Here is a 19,870-nt window from a genome sequence, read left to right on the forward strand (position 1 = left end):
GGCTTCATGGCTACTGATAAGATATGCAACGTAGTATCTGGCTATCCGGTGTAGGATATAAATGCATTGCATACATTGTATACATGCATGTGGTATATCGCACACAAGGATGTATCCATATGCATGTATGTATTTATCTAAAGATCTATTTGTATGATCATCTTGGCCCTGTTGGCACTGTCTGGGGTAAGCAGTGGACTGCTAAGTGCAAGGCCAGCAGATTAAACCCAGAAAGATGAAGGTCTCCGTCCCCATAGAGATGTACAAAATCTCAGAAACGCTGTAGGTTAGTTATGCGTTACCATCGACTCAATGACAGAGGGTAGTCATACGATAAGCAGGTTTGGAGCTGCTGTCACCTCGCTGATACTGATTTATAGATAGATAAGGTAGAGTGGTACTGGTTCATAGGATTCGCAAGGTTATAATCCTTATGGAAGCAGATTGCCCAACTTTCTCCCACACTGGTGGGGAGGTTCAAACAACTGACCTTGTGTTTAGCAACCAAATGTTTAGCCACCATACCCCCCTTGCTCTCTCTGTTAAAGAAGGAGGGAAACATGAAGGATCAGTTGTGCACTTGTCAATCTTTCCAAGCCTTTAACCATCAATTTCCAGAGAAGTGCATTGTGGTGGAGATCGACAGGTTCCTTTGACGTGAACCCGAATTGACAAGAACATGTTGAGTTTTGCTTTGGATGGGCCCTTCTTCTGGACTCTTAGCCAGGCATGTGGTGGCAGAGACCTTGGTTCAGGTGTTTTCAGCAGTCAGTGACCGCTTGAGACAGGCTTTAATTGCCTCATTGTGTGACAAGTGGAACCCTTTAAAAGAAGCCAAAACTTCAAGTAAAAGTTTGCTGAAACTGTTACAGGATTGAATAAGCTGTCACCTATAATACTATTCTGAAATCACTTCCTCTGATTAAATTATTTGCTCTGATTAAGAAAACTCAAGTGATAATGTAGAAAACCCCAAAAGAATGTCTAGGAATCTCTTCCATCCCTTCTCTTAATATTTTTATATTTTCCGAATAACAATAGTCTTGAATTTAATTCAAGTATTTATCGAGTCCTTACTCTACCTATCAGGCACCATTGTAGGCGTGAGGCTGACATAGTTGATTCTGATTTTTATTATCTGTGGTAGTTTTGTTTGATAAAGTTTCTGTGATCACGGACATGGTGAATAGTGAATTATTATGGCTCCTAGAGGAAATTCGGGGCTAGGTACACGTGAGCCTCTAGTTACAACAATTTCATCAACTAATTAACATGTAATCTTGTTTGGTACGGGTTCCTGTTTAAAGACACCTTATGAAAACATGCTACTGATCCATTAACATTGATCTCGCAGCCATCACCACACATACAAAGCTTGTGTAATAGAATACATTGGCTCTGCAAAGCATGTCTGTCTTCTGCTTACAAACATTGGGTGGTACTTCAGCACGACACAGGGGGCCCATTTTAAACAGTGCAATCACCAACATCGAGCACAAAGGTGTGAAACACGTGCACTAAACAGACCATGAAAAGAACACTCGCTCTCTTGTTCTTGGATGCAAGGGGAAACCACAAGCCAGAGCATCACCTGACTGGCTGAGACAGGAATGTGTGCATTGAGTAACTCAAACTTCTCACCACCATCTCCTGTTTGCAAATGGCCGTGTTCGTATTTGCTTTGTGGGGTGGTGGTCCACAAATGAAAGTTAAAAAAAATAGATGGATCCACAAATATAAAATCGACAAATGATGAAGACTGGCTAGGACAGTTAACAGAACAGAAGAGAGGTCATCAGACTTTTAACTAGTTTTGGCTTTGCATGCCATGTCTATAACACCCAGCTCCGCAGCCACAGACAACACATAAAACTGTGGTTTGCTGGTTTCATCTTTTCATGCACTGTTTTAAATTAATTGTCTTTTGGATTAACCAAAATATAATCCCCAACTCAAAAGGTAGGCCCCGTTTTTCCCCCCAGGAAGGAACCCTGCTGGCAGGTGGTTCTGTGCTCAGCTGCTAAGCGAAAGGTTGGTCGTTTGGACCCACCAGCTGTTCCTCAGGAGAAAGCCATGGCGTCGGCTTCCATAGAGATTACAACTTGTAAACCCCGTGGGGCAGTTCTACCCTGTCCTATAGGTCACTGGCTATTCTTTCTGACAGCCAGGTACCATCTAATTTCTTCACCACGCTTTGCTATTGCACCCATATCTTCAGTCGTCTGTCGGGAATGGTGATATCAAGTCAGGCCATGTTATAAGAACTTTGTTCTTAGATTAGGGCTATAGGATTAAGTGTGAGCCCCAAGTCCATTCATGAATGTACAGTTTATATATGTCCCTGGATCATCTGAGAGGCGGCATTGTCATTTCACTGGAGAGCATTTAAATCATCCTCAAGGCACAAAGTAATTCCCTTGATAGTATCAGTAGTTTAGCTAATGGTACAGAATTTACAATACTGTTGAGAAAAGGAAATGATCCATGTATAAGCTAGATTTTTAGACCAAAATATGTCCATTGTTGACTTGTACAGATCAAAAGCTAAAGTGATTAGACACTATTCACACATGCATGAAGGACAGGGGATAGGGTAAAACTTTCAGTAATACTCATTCGCCAAGGCAGACTAACATGTCATAAAAAAGCAGAGAGAACATAAAAAATAGAAATATCCCTGTTTTGTATTTCATCAACTAATTAACATGTAATCTTGTTTGTTACGGGTTCCTGTTTAAAGACACCTTATGAAAACATGCTACTGATCCATTAACATTGATCTTGCAGCCATCACCACACATACAAAGTTTGTGTAATAGAATACATTGGCTCTGCAAAGCATGTCTGTCTTTTTCTGCTTAGAAACATTGGGTGGCACTTCAGCACGACACAGGGGCCCCATTTTAAACAGTGCAATCACCAACATCGAGCACAAAGGTGTGAAACACGTGCACTAAACAGACCATGGAAAGAACACTCGCTCTCTTGTTCTTGGATGCAAGGGGAAACCACAAGCCAGAGCATCACCTGACTGGCTCTGAGACAGGAATGTGTGCATTGAGTAACTCAAACTTCTCACCACCCTCTCCTGTTTGCAAATGGCCGTGTTCGTATTTGCTTTGGGGGGTGTGGGGGTGGTCCACAAATGGTTTTCTGGTTTTCAGTATCGGAAACCCAGGATGGATGAACCTACTGAGACAGCAAGTAGAATAAGTGTTCCTGGAGGGTCTGGTGGGGGAGTGACGGTGGGAAAAGGGAGCCAATATCAAACAGTTCAAGAAGGAAGAAAATGTTTGGAAACTGAGTGTGGGAGCAATTGGACAATACTGCTTGATGTGCTTGAACTATGGAATGGTCTGATATCTGTGTTAGCTCCCAATAAAATAGTTTTGGGAAAAAAAAGAAAAATAATAAATATATGGTAGTCCAGGCCACCATACATCGGGTACCCTTAAAGGGAGAGATTCAAACCAATTCCCTAGTCTTGAGATAGCCGTCATCTGCTTCTTCTCACACCAGGGCATTCCTGCCTTGAGCCCCAGGGAGTATTTCATTCCCTTACATGTGATACAGCAGAGTTTAAAGTCAAGTCCAGCTTGCCTTAGAAGCGTTTCCAAATCAGGTCCCCCTGGTGTGGCCATGAAAGGTATTGCTACCTCAAAAGGTCTGAACCCAAAGTGCCAGTTGTCTATAGCCAGTGGCCTTGTTTTCTTACATCTGGATAGAAATCAGGTCAAAAACATCCAATTAGGAACCTAGTACCAGACACATTCTCCCCTTGGCATCTACATACACAATGGTAAGCGTTTTCCCCAACAGCTGGTGTCCCCAGCGAGTGTATCCACCAACAGATGTATACTTTCCTTTTCTGAGACAAGCATGCCCCTTCCCCCCTTGACTTGGATTCCCAATGGTGTTTCGCAAATCACCCTTGAAAGAAGGCTGACTTGGGGTGACCACTGAACAATGTTATGTAGCAGGAACTGACTGGATTTCTCCCTCTCCCCCTATCCTGAGAAACTGGTTTCAGCTGAGGCAAGGTCTCCTCCCTATCCGGAGGGGGGGCTGGAATTCTGTTCACGGACACTAGGCAAACTCACTATGTCATGGCTTGGGAGATGATTGGAAGAATACCTGAGCAGAGAGCAGGAGTCTGCCTTGTCTCGGCGTGTCTCCTTATAGGAGTGGAGTCACACAATATATCCCTTTTGTAATTAACTTCACTCAGGACAATGCTTTCCAGGTGCATGCATGTCATGAGGTGGTTCACCCTTATTTTTCAGGGATGCATAGTATTCTATCACGTGCATGTACCAGGGTTTCTTTATCCATCCTGCTGGGCAGTAGGGCTATTTTCAGGTCCTGCGTATTGTGAACTACGCTGAACAATGAACAAGGGAGAGTGTGCGTCTGTTTGTGTTGCGTCTCTTACTTCTTTGGTGTGTGTGCCTAGCAGACAGAGAGATCGCTGGGCCATCGACTGATAAAAGTTCAAGGTTTTGTTGCACATTTTCAAATTAATATTACCTTTCTGGAGAAAAATTTAAATTCTCCTAGCTGTGTATAAGAATGTATATCTCATGCCTCTCCTCCTGAACTCAATACTTTCTTAACACAATCTTTACCTCTTTCTTAACCTTACATATTATTTTTGCTGTGACTTTTGATTTCTTGGATGAGCAGTGATGCTAAGCGTTTTTCTTTTCATGTTGCTCAACCATTTCCTTCTTGCGAATTCATTTTGCCTCCTAAAGCTGTTCAGAAGCGACCTTCATAGTGTTCGACTCGACTAATCCAGCGTTGCTGGTTTCAGTTATGGTTCCCAATCAACGACAGAATCATTCTTTTCACATCAATTTCACAAATTAAAAACAAAACAAAACTCAGGCGTTCTATGCATGAGGTAGACATGATACCTAGAAAAATTACATTAGCACTATCCCCAAACAGGAGATGGCACCTGGGGAGTCTCCTTCTACAAAGGGGCCCTGTGAGTACAAGGATTAAATGTCCGGCTGCTAACCAAAAGGCTGATCATTGGACCTACCCATGGACACACTGGTTACTGTGAGTGGAAATTTAAGTCAACAGCACCTAACACAGTAACAGTCTGCGATCAGGAACTTCAGTAGAAATCAGAGTCATTCCATCTTGTTCATGGGCCTCTCCCATTTGGATACAAAGCTCATCTCCGCGGGAACTAAGGAGCTTTGTCCGGGTCTGGTTTTCTCCTGGGCCCACGGCTTCTAGGTGCTCAACTGTGTGAAAAAGAAAAGGTGATACAGGGCTAGGGGGGTGAGGGTGGGCTCTTGATACCAGAGAGAACGATGTCACACCTTGACCCATTCTGGTCTGAGGCATGAGGATACTGGCAGGCTTCTCAGAGCCCCGTTTCAGTCGGGATTGGTTTTCCCTTGCGTACCTACATGCCACTGTGTTTAACAAGGAAAGCTGTCTGTCACAGGTGTTCAACAACTGGGTGGCTGTTGCCTCTCCAAGTGCGGCTTCCACTCTGGCTGTGGTGTCGAGTGCACATGCTGAAAGCCCTTCTTTGGCACACTCCCATCCCTTGCAGGGAGGCACGGATCGGTGCTGCCAACCATCCGACTTGGGCTTTCTCTCTCTTCCTTCCACAGCCACTGGCAGAAGTTACCGTTTCTTCAGCTCGCGAAGCTGCTTTCCAAAATCTTTTGGCAGAGGCTCCCAGAGATTTGTTTTTTCGTTCCTTCCTAATTTAGAAACCAACTTCAAAGGTGGGGGCGGGAAACAAAACAGAACCAAAACTGAGGAAATTACCTCTGATTGAATAATTTTGCATTTCCTTCAAGGGCTTTTGATCTTCCATAATCAATTAAATTTGACAAGATCCTCTTTAGGGGGGAAAAGTAAACACATTTGTGGACCTCTCCTCAACCCTGCCACCAAGATCCGAAACGTTCTGTCTATCTACTAAAGAAGCAACATGTAATACCAATTCAAGGTTTTATTAAAGCCATTTGGAAGTTAAATTAACACAGTTTCTCGAAGGTGAAGGAAAGCGTGTAACAAAGCTACATCATGACTTCTGTGACTAAGCAGAAGAGTGAAGCGTGTTCAGGGTGACATTTAAATGGTTACATGATTTTAATTATTCTTTTTATAAGAAGCGGCTTTGTGGTATCTATTCAAGGAAGCGAGACCTGGGCCTGCTGTGGAATTTGAAGTTGAATTAGTGCTTTGTTTCCTGCTTTGGGCAATTTTAAGGAAACAAATGGAAATGGTTTTAAGAACTTATAAAAATCTACCACCTACCGAAAGAATTTAAAAGGCAAGGAGGCTAAGCATTTTTTTAAAAAGAGAGGAATGAGAGAGGGAGGGAGTGGGGGAGGAAGGAAAAACAGGCACAGGCACATTGTACATATTTGTGAGAGAGCAAGCGAAGCCAGGAGTGACCGTGTGAGAGACGGCCGAGAGCCCAGTCCATGCCACACCCTCATTTGTTTTTGGCTGTCAGGGGTTTCCGGCTGATCTTTTTCGATTTGTCATTATTCTTCTTCGGCGGTTCTGGGTTTGCCTGCATGTGTCTGCCGTAGAGGCTGAAAAGAGAGAGAGAGATGAAACCATGAGCTACTTTGCTCACACCAGAGAAGCTTCTATTGGCAGAGCTTTAAACGATACATCCATCTCCAGAAATATTCAATGAAGCTAAAACAAAAACAAAGCAAAAGTCATTTCTCTTTTCTCTGGGTCATACACTATATTTAAGAGTATGAAAATCTCTCTCTCTCTCTCTCTCTCTCTCTCTCTCTCTCTCTCACACACACACACACACACACACACACACACACAATGCCATGAAGTCCAATTCTGGACAAGTCTCTAGGAATTTCACACTCACTGGACAGGTCGTGAAAAGCAGCACTGGGCGAGATCTCAACGAGGGTAGGAACTGGGAGCAGGCACCCCAGCTGCTGCACGCTGCAGCTCCAAAGGCAATGAGTGTTTACATCGACAATGACAAAAATTGGGTTGAGCTGCAGAGATAGAGTGTCCATTTAGTGAAAAGTGAGCATCCTGCCTGGCCTGAAAGCCCGGGGGCTGGATAATGTGACAAAGAGCAATGGTGTCAGCCAGCTCTGGCTGCTCACACATGATGGATGATGCTGGGATGCTCTAACACATTGATGCCACATTCATAAGTACCGCTGATTACATGTTGACAAAGTGCCCTACGATTACCGTGCATGGTCTTCGGCAAGGCTAAGGTAGCTCCATGGCTGAGAGCATTGAACTGAACATCAGATATTAATTAATTGATAATTTATGCATAATTCTGATCAAACGAAATTAAATGCCACCTCACGTAAACCCAGCTCAGCCCTAATGCTGCTTGTGTTTTAACTGTCACAGAGAGAGCTCTGTGGGTGTCCCAGTATCTTCTCTACAGCAAAGGCGTTATCTGACTCTGTTTGTGGCAGCTGCCTGGTGCCCACTAAACAGGTGTTGACACCAAGACTAATTTCCCTGTACAACACACTCCTTATGGGTATCCCCTCAAGGAACTGACCCCTTTCTTGATTTGGACATTCTGCCAGGTGAACTGGTGGTCATGCACAAAGAAGCCTTCTTTGATGTCTACCGATACGCTAGATGACAGCATCACCTTGGTTGTTGACAGGCTCAGGGGAGGGTGTTGTATATGAAATTGTCAGGCCAAGTGATGGGGAAAGTTAGACACTAGCATTTGTTTTGGTAAGTCATATTGTATTCCATCTTCTCCAGAGTCTCCCAAGTGTCTCCTTCGAGGCTGAACTAACAAGGTCAACTAGCAACAATGATTAAGACTGGTCTCTGTTCTCGAGCACCACCCAGATCGTCATACTGAAGGGGACGTGAGTGTTGTGCTGGTGCTACTAGGTATGTGACTGGTAATGTGGGCAGGTTTCAGCAGGGCTTCGAGAACTAAAAAAAAGACCTGGTGATCTATTTCTAAAGATTAGCCAATGAAGAGTATAGATCACAAGAGAGTATCATTAGCTATCGTGCTCAAAGATTACTCCCCAGTCCCCCAAGGTTGGAAGGCACTACACAGTGGCTGTGACAAATGCGGGTAACATGAAGGCATTGCCTGGCCTTCTGGAAGAACACATCATGAGTGGAAGCCCACTTGCCAGCATCTACCAGCAACAACCACTGCCTGTTTCTCAGTGTGTTGGACTGTGGTCGTTGGTGTGTTGCGGTGACGCTGAAGACGGTGTGACTCTGATATTTCAAATACCATCAGGGTCACTCAAAGGAGACAGGTTTCAGCAGAGCTTCCAGAGTAAGAACAAACGACGGAAAAGAAAAAAGCTGCCCACTGCAGAGGAAGTGGCCACTGAAAACCTTCTGGGCAGCATTGGAACAGCGTCAGCAACTGCAAACCTCATGAACAGAAGCAGAAGATTGTCAGAGAGAGTGCCAGACGGTGGGCCCCACAGGTCAAGAGGCACTCACAAAATTGCTGAACAGGTGTTGAGACAAAGACTGATTTCCCTGTACAACAGACTCCTTATTGCCATCCCCTCAAGGAAGTGACACCTTTCTTGATTCTGACATTTTGTCAGGTAAACTGGTGGTCACGCACAACGAGAGCCTCTCAGAGCAGAGTGAACCATAAATGATGTGGAGCAAAGCCCGTGAGAGTAAAACTTCAGGGATCTTCATTTGCTGATGGGGCAGGACTCAAAATGAGAAAAAAAGTAGCTGCAAACATCAATTAGTAATTGGAACTTGGAATGTATGAAATATGAATCCAGGAAAACTGGAAGTCATGAAAAATTAAATGGAACAACACATCAATATTCTAAGTGTCAGTAAGCTTTAATGGACTGGTATTGGCCATTTTGAATTAAGAAATCTTCTGATTTACTCTACTAGGAATGACAGAGCGAGGACTCACATTGCATTCATCACCATAAAGGACATTCCCTGCACTATCTTGACATACAACATTGCCTGGATAGGATCTTTGTATGTCTATCTGCATAGAAGGAAATACAATTAATACAACTCTTATTCAAATTTATGCACCAACCACTAAAGTTAGTGATGCAGAAATGGAAGAATTCTACCAATGTCTTCAGTCTGAAAAAAGACCAAACATGAAATCAAGATGCATCAATGATTATTGGTGATTGGAATGCAAAAGAAGAAGGAACAGAAATTGAAAAATAGGGTGTTGGTGATAGAAGTGAAACTGGAGAGTGCATGACAGAATTTTGGAAGACCAGCAATTTGTTCACAGCAAATGCCTTTTTTTCAACAACACAAAAGGCAATCATACATGTGGGCTTCTCCAGGTAGAACACAGGTATCACACTGACTACATCTATGACACCATCAGCTAAAAAGAGACCAGAGGTTCATATGTAAGTCTAGTTCGAAGTTGAAGAAAATGAAAAGGAGTCCACAAGAGCCAAGAGACAACCTTGACTACCTCCCACCTGCATTTCGAGAACACCTCAAGAACAGATGTGATACATTAAACACTAATGACAGAAGACCTGATGAGCCGTGGGATGATGTCAAGAACGTGACCCACAAAGTAAGCAAGTGGTCATTAAAAATACAGGAAAGAAACAAAAGATCAGAGTGTGTCCCAGAAGGGACTCTGAGTCTTGCTCTTAAAGGTGGAGCTGCGAAGGCAAATGGAGGAAATGATGAAGTCAAATAGCCGAATGGAAATATTTCAAAGGGTAGCCTGAGAAGACAACGGAAAACACCATCATGAAATGTGCAAAGACCGATAGGCATGAAACCAAACAAGAAGAACATGGTAAGCATATTTTAAATGATAGAACTAAAGAAAAAAATAGAGTTTCTAGTTGCAACATGGATTCTATGGGCAAAACATTAAATGATGGAGGAAATATCAAAAGACAATGGAAAAAATACCATATTGCTGTATCACAGAGAAGTAGTTGACACCCAACCATTTCAGGAGGTAGTAATAACCAATGGTACTGAAGGAAAAAAAATCCAAGCAGCAGTGAGAGCATTAGTCAAAAGGATACAGGAATTGATGGAAGACCACGTGAAGCATTTCAAAAAGTGATGAAGCACTGGAAGAACGCAATCATCTACGACAAGAACTGACCGGAAGACAGCCAGCTGCATGTCTATTCAGGTGACTCCACAGAATCCATACATTGCCATTGATATCACATGCAAGTAAAATTTTGCTGAAGACCATCCAACAGTGGTTGCGGCAGTACATGGTCAGGGAGCTGCCAGAGGTTCAGGCAGATTCAGAAGAGTACATGGAACAAGGAATATCATTGCCCATGCCAGGTGGATATTGGCTGAAAGCCGAGAATACCAGAAAGATATTTACTTGTGTTTCATTGACTAGGCAAAGGCATTCTATTTTGTGCATCATAAAAAACTATGCACTTGGGAAGAATGAGCTTTCCAGAACACTTAATTGTGCTCACACAGGACTCGCACATGGATCAAGAGGCAGTTATACAAACAGAAAGGGGAATACTGCATGGCCTAAAACCAAGAAAAGTGCACATCAGGGTTGAATTCTTTCATCTTACTTATTCAATCTGTGAGCTGAGCAAATAATCAGAGAAGGAGGATTACTTGAAGAACGTGGCATCAGGATTGGAGGAGGAGTCCCGGCGGCATAGTGGAGACACATTGGGTTGCTAGCTATAAGGTCAGCAGTTCAAAACCACCAGCTTCTCCGCAGGAGAAAGAAGGGGATTTCTACTCCCATAAAAAGTCACTGTCCCGGAGACTCACAGGAGCAGTTCTACCCTGCCCTTGGGGCAGTTATGAGACAGCACGGGCTCCATGGCAGGATGCTGCTGAGTTTGGTTTAGTACTATGCAGATCGCACAACCTTGCCTGCTGAAAGTGAGGAGGCCTGGAAGCACTTGCTGATGAAGATCAAGGATGCAGCCTAAAGTATGGATGGCAACTGCCTGATCAATGAAGCATAAGAATGTATCTTTCCCTTCCTTCCTACCTTCCTTCCTTCCTTCCTTCCTTCCTTCCTTCCTTCCTTCCTTCCTTCCTCCTCCTCCTCCTCCTCCTCCTCCTCCTCCTCCTCCTCCTCCTCCTCCTCCTCCTCCTCCTCTCTCTCTCTCTCTCTCTCTCTCTCTCTCTCTCTCTCTCTCTCTCTCTCTCTCTCTCTCTCTCTCTCTCTCTAGTATTTTCTGCTTTCAGCCAAATGTAAAGAAACTCAAAATCCTCAAACTGGACCACTATGAATATCATGACAAATGGAGAATAGGCTGGAGTTGTCTAGTGTTTCTGCTGGCTGGGATCCACACTCCACGCTCCTGGAAGCAACAGACGAGATAGCAAATGACACGTTCCAGGAGGTAAGGCCGCTGCACAAGATCTCTTTAAACTACTGAAAAGCACGGAGGTTACTTTGAAGATGTAGGAGGACCTGACCTTCATCATGGTACTTTCAAGGTTGAAGTTGGATATTGAATAAGGAACTCCAAAGAAAAGTCGATGCATTTGAGTTATGGTGCTGGTGAAGAATACTGAAAGTGCTGTCAAAAGAACAAAGACACTTGTCTAGGAAGAAGTACAGTACAGCCTGAATGCTCCTTGGAGGCAAGGGCAGAGGGACTTCATTATCAGTACTTTGGACATGGTATGACGAGATATGTGGAGGATATCATGCTTGTTGATGCAGAGGGGCAGTGAACAAGAGGATGCCCCTCAACAAGATACATTGACACCGTGGCTGCAACAATGGGCTCACAAGGGAACACTTGTGCAGACGGCACTGCGCCAAGGGCTGTTTCATTCTGTTGTACAGAAGGCTTGAAACGTCCGCATCAACTCAAGGTCACCTAGCAACGAGAGCAACAACTGATGTCAGGGCATCTAAAATCCGGACTGTGACGCCCAAAGTAGGCAGACACTTAGAAGTGACATCAGATAAGGGAACAAGGCAGTCTCCTAGGACATTCTAGTCCACAAGTGAGCTCTCAACTTCCGTCTAGATTTATGCACTTAGAAGGCTTGCCCTGTTAGTCTTTGCCCTGCTTCCTGACAGTACCGCAACGGTACATCAGCCTTCTCCCTGTCCTCACCGGAGAACCTCCTCCTTCCCCAGGAGAACCTGCAATCCAGACAACCCTATAAACCCACATATGCTTTCAGAGCCTACAATGGTGAAGGGCCTCACTTGGATATCTTGGTCTTCCTTTGCTATTTTCACACCCTCTTCAGGGAGCCCTGGGTCTCAGGGAAAGAGCCGTTGTTTCAAGAGTGGAAAAGTTCCCCAAGTCACACGTTTACTGCAGTGGTGTCCCTAATCATGTGCTCTTTCCTGTCAGCATCTCTCCCATGCACACTAGTTCGGTGGAGGCCAACTTGAGCCCAAGTAGATTCACCAGTTAAATTCCCTCTGTACTCCACACATTCTGAAACACATTTCCCTCTGGATAGCCTTGTCCTCCCCTCCTCCTTTATTCAAAGTCACTCTTTCCATACTTGTGGCTTAATACTGCTTTAATTTGGAGGACAGTGGTTCCCAAATTCCTCTGACTTGGAACAAAGCCAAGCTTGGACTATGATCTTGCATCCACAAAGAAGCCTACCATCTCGGGATGTTCAGTCCTAAAGCTTTCTCCCAGCTTCGTGTCCCTTCCTTCATTTTCCAACTGGGTGGCCCAAATAGCTTGTCCTGAATGACTAGCCACCACATAGACAGTTTGAGTCCCACTAGTGGGAGTGGAGAAAGAACTGCTCATTTGCTTTTGTAACGATTACAACCAAGAACACTCGATGGAGTTGGTCTACGCTATAAATCTGGGGTTCCCATGGGTTGGGTTTCATACAAGTCCAAGGGCCTGCTCTAAAGGGGAAACAACTGCAAACATCTTCCTCGGAGCTCACAGAAACTACCAGGATTACAAGCAGCTACAGAAATACAACTGTACACATGCCATACACCTGGGAACAAAAGATGGAGTCCGGCAATAAATACATGTTGGGAAAGTTGTATTGGCAAGTTAGAAATCAGAGAAAGGCAGAAGGTCTTGACAAAGACCCTCTGAATGAGCCGAGAGTGCGGTGGGTCAAGGGATGCTTCAACAGAAGAGGTGGGCGTGCGCCTGGGCCCTGCAGGTGGGTCTACGGGACTATCATTTCTACAAGGAGGGCAAAAACCACCCTGAGGCTCTCCTTTTCAAGCTGGAACATTCCAAGGTTTAATTCCTACCTTTCAGTATCCAGACCCTACTCCACTGGGATTAGACTTCCTAAGGCTACAGAGCAAATCACGACAGAGGGTCAGCTGGGGACTGCGGCTCTGGACATGATGTTCAACCCTACATTTGCCACTTTATTATCAGCCACCCTCACCTGACCATGCCTTGATTTCCTCATCTGGAGAGCAAGGGTGGTATTCCCTGACAGAGTGGCTGTGGAGGTGATAGAAGCCCAGCAGCCGGGCAAGCCTACTGGAGGTAGCCAGTGATGCTTGGTGAAAAATTGGACTTACGTAGCTTAGCATGAGCATGTGAGATAAAGGTAGCCACATGATTCCCTTATACCTTAAGGGCTTTTTCTTCTCCCTGAGAAACTCAACAGACTCTTGGGGTGTCCTGATGGCCCCGTGGTTAAAGCTGTGCATGGCTAAACCCAAGCGTGGCCATTGGAACGCACCAGTTGATCTTGGGGCAGGGTGTGTCCATCGGTTTCTGTGAACAGTTACAGCCGTGGACTTACAGCAGTTCCACTCTGCCTACAGGGCTGCTCTGAGTCGGCATCGACTGGAGAGCAGGGAGTTTATTTCCTGTGAACACTGAGCCTCCAAACAGCTGTGTAAGAAAGGCGTGCGTCCTCTTTGAAAGCAGCAGAGGAGGATGAGCTAAATGCATCGCCCCACTTCTTCAGTGAGTCAGCGGCAGAGCAGGGATGGCGCTGTGGTCCACTGTGCAATCCTTTCAACTCCTCCCGCTGGCTGGGCAGAGGGTCATCGGCAAGGCACAGAGCGGCTGTTCCCATTTGGGGACGTGACTGTGGTAAGGCAGAAATAACAAGCCTCGGGGCCCAAATCTGGGCCCCAGTTCCTGGCCTTCCCAGCTAGGAGCCCAGAGTCTTTCTTTGGGAAGTATGGTAGACAGAAGAGGAATGATGGCCACTGAAGATCTCCACAGGGAGTCCCTGGACCCTGTGAATGGCTTACAAGGCAAAAGGCACTCTCTAGATGTGATTAAGGATCCTGAAGTATGTGTGTGTGTGTGGGGGGGGTGGTGGTGGAAGGAACTATCCTGGATTATCCAGATGGACCCAATGGACTCACAAGGATCTTTATAAGAGGAAGGCAGAGGTATCAAAGGCAGAGCAATTTCCAGATGCTACGCTCCTGGCTAGATCTGAAGATGGAGGAAGGCGCCACCAGCCGAGGCAGCAGGCAGCTTCTAGGAGCTGGGAAGGCCTGGAGGCAGAGCCTTCTTGAGCCTCCAGAAGGAATGTTGTCCTGATGCCGTCTGTGTTTGAGTTTCTCATGTCCAGAAACTGTAGGCCAGCCTGGTATTGTGTGAAGCCGTGAACGCGGTGGCAGTTTGTTAGATCAGCACAAGGGGATGCATTTCGTGAGTGAGTCTCTCTGGGGCGGACTGGTCAGCTCGGGTGAGGAGAGGCGAGAATCAGCTCACCTTCAGCATAAAAAGGAACAAGGTATGCTTCTGGAGTAGGAGATCACTGAAGGAATGAATGGAAAGTTGAAGAGCCAGTCTTTCCTGCATGAAAATGGGGTGCTGTTCCTACCAGAAGAAGCAAGCTGGGGCAGGCAAAGCAGTGGCTGGCTACTCCAGCTAGACTGGAAGGTATTTCACAGCTTCAATGATTCCTGAAAGCCCCCAAGATACCAATGCCTATGGCCCACACACCGCCTTCAGGGCAGCCTTCCGCCAGTCTTGACTGCCTGCCTTTTCTGCTCTCATGACACGCCCTTTTCCTCCCAGGAGCTTGGTGAATTCGGCATCTCTCACTTGCTCAGCCAGGTCTTTCCCACTCACCACCCTTGAGAACCCTCAGACAGCTTGGGGACCCTGGCACAAGTGTCATCTTCAAGACAGCAGGTCCTTTCTGTGCTCACGTCTCACCTGTCTGCCCAACAACAGATTCCTGGATAACCATCACAGGCCGCCACACACCTCTGACCCCCCCCCCCCACTTGGCCTGGTCTTGAATGACCTGTAATCCTATGAAAGTTACTAGCCAGCTACACTCTTTTTAAATTCTTTTGTCTGCACAATGAGGAGGACCATCCCCATCAGCTACCTTGCAGGGTCCGGCCGAGGATGGACTTCGACAGGTAAACTACTTTGTGTAGGCTGGCTCACACAGGTGCTGCCAACATGACTGCTACCTCCTTTAACATCTGTAAGGTCTGTGCCTAGAGTGCTTGGTCAGTGAATTCGTTCCATTTTCCATGGGCTGCCCTCTGCACACCCTGCTCCTCAGAGCAAGCCCCCCTCACTGAGAACTGCCCAGGGAGCACTGCTGTCTGGCTGAGGCAGGTAGGGAAGCTGTTGACAAAGGGAGTCCGCTGGCTCAAGGTCACCCACAAGGCAGCAGTTCCTGGTAGGAAATGTTCCACCCAGAAAATGGAGCTGAAGTTCCAGGCACCTCGAAAACCTTGCTTCCTGTAAAACTTGAGGTCCGCAGAAGGAAACTGGGAGATGACTAAGGAGGGGGTGAAAACCAACAGAGAGCACTCAAAGTGACAAGAAAGGATCAACTGCTCTCAGGAGTCTGGTGAATAGGCTCAGGCTTGAAAGAAACATGAAATGCAGCAGAGCTGCCTTGAGCAGCTCTCAGCTCTGTGAGGCGGGGGGAGAAGTGCTGCTGGGACCCAAGGGCTCTGATTTTCCCTGTGAAGCCCAAAGTAAAGAGTCAGAGTGGCCTTTGCCCTGAGCAGCCGCTCGACGGGTCCCTGAGGAAAACCGTTCTGGGAAGAAGGGTTAGCGGATGATTTCCCAGAAAGCCTGTTCACCACGCTGATCACTCAAGAGGCAGGCTGTTAAAAGCCTGCCATGGTGAGCTCCAAATGACCGGACCTCCCTGCCTGCTCGTATGCTTGTTGAAGGTGAAGCTGAAAGAAATTAAGACATGTCTGCGAGAGCCAAAATACAAGGGGGCTGCAAAGAGTTCAGGGTACACATGGGCTTTTCCCAGCAACATGTGATGTGTCCTCGTACAACCTTGACTAAGTCCTATCTCAATGTCAACATCATCTTAAGAACAGATGTGAGGCACTGAACATCAGTGACAGAAGACCAGACAAATGCGGGAGGACATCATACATACACAAACCGAGGAAAGGGGTCGTTAAAAAGACAAGGAAGAAAGGCAACAGAGCGCCACGGATGTCTGAAGGGACTAGGAAATTTGCTCTTAAATGTCGACTAGCAAAAGAGAGTGGGAGAAATGAAAGAGTTAAAAGAGCTGAACGGAAGATTTCAAAGGGTGGCCGGAGAAGGCAAAGGAGTAGAATGGAATGTGCAAAAACCTAGAGTTGGGAAACCCAAAGGGAACAGTATGCTCATCATTTCTCAAGCTGAAAGAACTGAGGAAGGAATTGGAGCCTCGAGCTGCAATTACGGAATAATTGTAAGGGTCAAATATTGAACAATGAAGGCAGCATCTGAAGAAGATAGAAGGAATACACTGTCACTGTAGCCAAAGGAGTGGATTACTCTTCAACCATTTAGAAGGGAGCATATGAACAGGAACTGATGATATTAAAGGAAGAATTCCAACAGGCGTCACTGAAGGTACTGACCAAACACAAGGCTCAAGGGAATTATGGAACACTAATTGAGATGTTTCAACAAATGGAGGCCAGTCCAAAAACACTCACTCACCCATGCTAAGATATCAGGGATACACTACTATGTTGCCAACACCCTGGAAGAGATTCAAATTTATGCCCATTCCAAAGAAAGATGATCCATCAGAATTTGGAAATCGTTGGAGAACATCATTAGTATCACAAGCAAGTAAAATTTTGCTGAAGATAATTAAAAACTTGCTGCAGCAGTGTATTGACGGGGATCTGCCAGAAATTCAAGCCAGAATCAGAAGACGTGAGACGAGAACATCACCATCGTCAACTGGCTCGTGGCTGACAGCAGGGAATGTCGGCATTATATTGCCTAAGAAAGGACGTATGACTGCGCGGATCATAACAAACTGGATACCGCTGCAAAGAATCTGTATATAGACCAAGAGACAATTGCTTGAGCAGAACAAGGGAAACCCCATGGTTTAACATCAGGAAAGATGTGTTTCAGGGTTTCACTCTTGTACCATATGTATTCAATCTGTATGCGAGAAGCAAATAATCCAAGAAGCTGCACTATGTGAAGAACAAAGTGGCATCAAGATGGGAGGCCGACTCAAAAACAAGCCACAATATGCAGATGGACATAAATTACTTGCTGCAAGTGAAGAGTCCTTGGGGTTATTACCGATGAAGATCAAAGACAACAGCCTTCAATAAAGATTACACCTTGATTACAAAAAGAAAACAAAAACCCTCACAACTGCAACAATAAGCAACATCAATGATAAACTGAGAAAATATTGAAGTTGTCAAAATTTACTTGGATTCATAATGCCTGACCATGGAAGCAGCAGGGAATAAAGGAAGTGACATATGACATTTGGCCAATGTGCTAAAAAAAAAAAAAAAAGGATATTTTAAAAAGAAGTGTTTAAAAATAAGGGTGTCACTTTGAAGGCTAAATGGCCCTCACACAAGCCAGGGTCTTTTCAATCACCTGTGCAATGTGAAAACTGGGCAAGCAATAAGGAAAATTCCAGAGACTAGATGATTTGCACTACGGTGGTGGCCAAGAGGACTGCATATACCATGAACTTCCAGAAGAATGAGCAAAACTGTCTGAATGCTCTTCAGAAATGAGAATGACAAGCATTGTCTTCCATAGTTTGGACATGTTATCATGAGGGAAAGGACTTTGTGCTTGGTAAAGGAGAGGGTCAGAAAATAAAGAAGCAGACCTTTGTGAGATAGACTCACACAGCTGCTGCAACAGGGGGTTACAACATACAATAACTGTGGGTGGCCGAGGTGGTACCCAGAGTCCTTATGAGTGTGAACCGGTTAGATGATACTCAGGTAGTTAATTTATTGTGCCAACTTGGCCGATAAATACATGTGGGGTTAATGGAAGAGATAAATGGCTCGGTGAACCTTGCCTTTCTAGTTCTCGGGTCTCTTGCTTTATGATGGTCAGACCATGGTACAGCTGCCTTAGCCAGTTCCCTGCTTCAGCTGGCAAGCCTCACTTCCTGCAAGACATTCCCAAGGAGAGGCCACATGGACCTACCCCGATGCAGTCCTGGGTGCTGGAGCAGCCGTGTGGAGACTCCTGCCAGCGCTGAGATGTTTACACGTTCATTGACTCGGCTTTCCTCCTGTAGTCAGCATCATTGGGTGTGTTTTGTGAGATGGAGGAGGACTTCATGCATTGGTGTCGAACATATGGGCTACTGTTGGACTTGTGGGCTTGAGCAGCACTGGGCTGGATGTTTTCTGGATGTGAACGTAACCTTTATATAAAACTCTCTCTTATACATAAGAGTTTCTGTGGATTTGCTTCTCTAAAGTACCTAGACTAACGCAACTTCCCTCCTTCAGTGTATCACGCATATGAGGAGACTTCAGGAAGTCCATAGAAAAATAGAATGAAAAGATAAAGAGATTTTCTCACGAACTTTTAAAGGTCCCCTCGTATATGAGTGATGGAGAATCTCTCCTTGGATTATGCACAGAAAACAGCATCTATCAGCCCATTGGATCTGGTCCGCAGCTGGTACCTGGCATAGAAGGGACATAGAACACACTAGAAGTTGCCTTCCTTGGTCTAATTTCACCATAAAAATAGTGGTCCAGTGGCAGGCAGTATGTAGTGCGGAAAAGAATAGTGATCGAAAACCGAGATGATGTTAGTAGTGATTTCACCACCAATTAGCTGCATGCCCTGTAATTAGTTCTAGTATCTCCAATATCTCACCTGGAAAATCTGGACATGCTTGACACGGTCTACCTCTCAGGAACTTTGGTAATTAGACAGGGTTGGCTCTTTAAAGTGCTTTTAGAAATAAGGTACGACAGACCTCGGCTGTGTGAGATCAGGCATTTCTGCCAGCTCATTTTCCTGTTGGTCTTCCTGCTTTTGCTGGTCTGTCTTAACCATGGACTGGCACACTTGCCCAGGCCCTTTGTGCCAGCCAAATCTCCTGCCGACTTTCAAGACTCACAATCCTTGCTTGCTCCTTCCAGGCATGGTAGTCACCTAATCCGGTGTCAATTTAAGGATCAAAAGTGTAGGGATGGAGTCTAGGCTGTCACCCCAGAGATAACCAATGAGCCTTCTGTGTGGGCCTTCTCCTGAGAATTCTGGGAAATCTGAGACTTCCTCCTTGGAGGCAGAAGACACCTCTCTCTCTGCTACTCCCTGGGAGACATTGCAGAAGACAAGCCACATGGACGCAACCAGACCTCTGAAACTGGAGAAGCCACAGAGAGACCCCTGCCAGCGCTGAGATGCTTACAACGCCACTGGACCCAAAGACTTTCTACCCAGTGACTTGTGATTGGCCTGCATTTGGCTTCATTGCACGTGTTTCGTGAGTCTAAAGAGGACTTATAGATTGGTATCGGACATATGGGCTAATTCAGACTTATGGACCTGATCTGGACTGGGCTGGGATGTTTTTTCAATGTTCAATTGCCCTTATATATAAATCTTTTTTCCTATACACATAGGTGTGTCAATGGATTTGTTTCTCGAGTCTACCCAGACGAACACACCGGGCAATCCTGATTTCGGCCTTT

The 19,870-nt window shown here is 45.5% G+C and overlaps 1 protein-coding gene across 2 annotated transcripts in view; it reads right to left on the reverse strand.

The window, feature by feature from the left end:
* Window positions 1-5,968: 5,968 nt before the first annotated feature.
* Window positions 5,969-19,870, reverse strand: part of RSU1 (Ras suppressor protein 1) — a 257,042-nt gene continuing 243,140 nt past the window's right edge. For both annotated transcript variants that reach the window (XM_075552447.1, XM_075552446.1), the window contains one exon: window positions 5,969-6,575. In XM_075552447.1, the coding sequence (XP_075408562.1) occupies window positions 6,473-6,575 (103 nt within the window). In that variant the 3' untranslated portion in view covers window positions 5,969-6,472. The remainder of the gene's footprint in view (window positions 6,576-19,870) is intronic.

Source organism: Tenrec ecaudatus, chromosome 6, assembly GCF_050624435.1.
Source record: "Tenrec ecaudatus isolate mTenEca1 chromosome 6, mTenEca1.hap1, whole genome shotgun sequence".
Classification (NCBI taxonomy): Eukaryota; Metazoa; Chordata; class Mammalia; order Afrosoricida; family Tenrecidae; genus Tenrec; species Tenrec ecaudatus.